The following is a 1,875-nucleotide window of genomic DNA, read 5'->3' on the forward strand; positions in this document are numbered from 1 at the left end:
ACTATTGGTCCTTTACTACTGTCACCACCTCAATTGAATCAGGGTTAGATATTTTCCGTCGGGTAGTGATATAATTCATCAATTTAATTAAATTTTTCTTATTTGAGGTATAATGTACTATTAATCTTTTGGTATGTGTGGTTTAATGTCTTTATTTTGTTAATTGATTTTATTAAAATATTCTCATTTTTTAAAATATTTTATGAATGTTTTTCAAATATAATATTTCAGGTATAAATGGTGACCTTCATAACAACTATGAGTTTGATTATCCAGTTCCAAACAAGTTCGAATTGGTGAATCTTTATCATCTGAGGTATCTTTATCTTCATAACTCCCGTTCTTCCCTTCATTCCCAGTTCTGGTCTCGTTTTAGTTTTGGCTCCCGGATTCCAGCACTGTGAATTTGAGAGAGCAAATTAGGGATTTGAGAAAACAGAAGTTACAAAATGAAAAGTGATAGCCTCAACCACCGCTATCTCTCTGCTATCTATATTTGATATAAAAGAAATATAATCCTTAAACTTTAATAATGTTTACAAATTGGTCCTACTATAATAAAACAATATTAATTAATCTAAGATCCCCTCCTCAAGATGAAGATCTCTTAGATTCATCTTGTCTCTAAGTGAATAGAATGCGGTATGCTCCAACGGTTTTGTAAAAATATCTGCTTGTTGGACTTTTGAGTACACGTGTTGTGGAAGAACGAACCCTTGTTTAAATTGGTCTCGAACGAGATGACAATCTATATCCAAGTGCTTGGTTCGTTCGTGAAAGACTGGGTTTTCGGCAATATGAATCGCTGCTTGATTGTCACAGCGTAATGGAATTGGTAGTTGTACTGGAATCTGCAAGTCTTTGAGTAAAAAAGAAATCCACTTAAGTTCGCAAACAGTGGTTGTCATGCTACGATATTCTGCCTCTGCTGAAGATCTAGAAACTGTGTTTTGTTTTTTCGTTTTCCATGAGATTAATGCATCACCATATTTTATACAGTATCCTGTAAGTGATCGTCGACTATCTGTGCATGTCGCCCAATCTGCATCTGAAAAACTCTCAAGTAACTTGTTAGAATTACTAGGATAAAATAATCCCAAAGAAGGTGTCCCCTTCAGGTATCTCACTACTTGAAGGGCTGCTTCCCAATGTATTTGCAGTGGTTCATGCATGAATTGGCTTAGCTGTTGAACGCTAAAGGCAATGTCGGGTCGTGTAAAATTTAAATATATTAATCTCCCGACAAGCCTTCTAAACTTTTCTGGTTCAGTCAAAGTAGAACTAGATTTGCAGTTTAATTTCACACCTTTAATCATTGGGACTGTAGCTGGTTTACAACTAGGGGTGAGCATAATATGGGTTTACCCAAACCCAACCCTAACTCAAACCCAAAATATTAATTTGGGTTGGTTAGTATGGGTTGGGTTGAGTATGGGTTGAGTTAAATTTGGGTTGGGTTTAATTTGGGTTGGGTTAGGGTTACCCAAATTACCCAAATTATATAAATTTAGTTTAATTCTCTATTATTAATCCAATATAAACTAATCATCTTCCAACTTTAAGTCGAACACGTTTTTGACATGTTTAACATATTTTTCATACGTTTAACACGTTTTGCACACATCTAACACGTTTTTAATATTTTTAACACGTTTCACTTATAACATGTTTTTCACACGTTTAACACGTTTTTCACACATTTCACACGTTTAACACGTTTAACACATTTTTCATACGTTTAACACGCTTTTCACGTTTTCACGTTTTTGACACGTTTAACACGTTTTTGACACGTTTAACGCGTTTTTGACATGTTTAACACATTTTCACACTAATAACACGTTTTTCACGTTTTTGTCACGTTGAACACGTTTT

At 34.3% G+C, this 1,875-nt stretch overlaps 1 protein-coding gene across 1 annotated transcript; it reads right to left on the reverse strand.

Annotated features, from left to right (window-relative positions):
* Window positions 1–572: 572 nt before the first annotated feature.
* On the reverse strand, window positions 573–1,316 carry LOC124924828 (secreted RxLR effector protein 161-like). The gene has a single exon (XM_047464818.1). The coding sequence runs from the start codon at window positions 1,314–1,316 to the stop codon at window positions 573–575; it is 744 nt and encodes a 247-aa protein (XP_047320774.1).
* Window positions 1,317–1,875: the final 559 nt, after the last annotated feature.

Source organism: Impatiens glandulifera, chromosome 2 (genome assembly GCF_907164915.1).
Source record: "Impatiens glandulifera chromosome 2, dImpGla2.1, whole genome shotgun sequence".
NCBI lineage: Eukaryota > Viridiplantae > Streptophyta > Magnoliopsida > Ericales > Balsaminaceae > Impatiens > Impatiens glandulifera.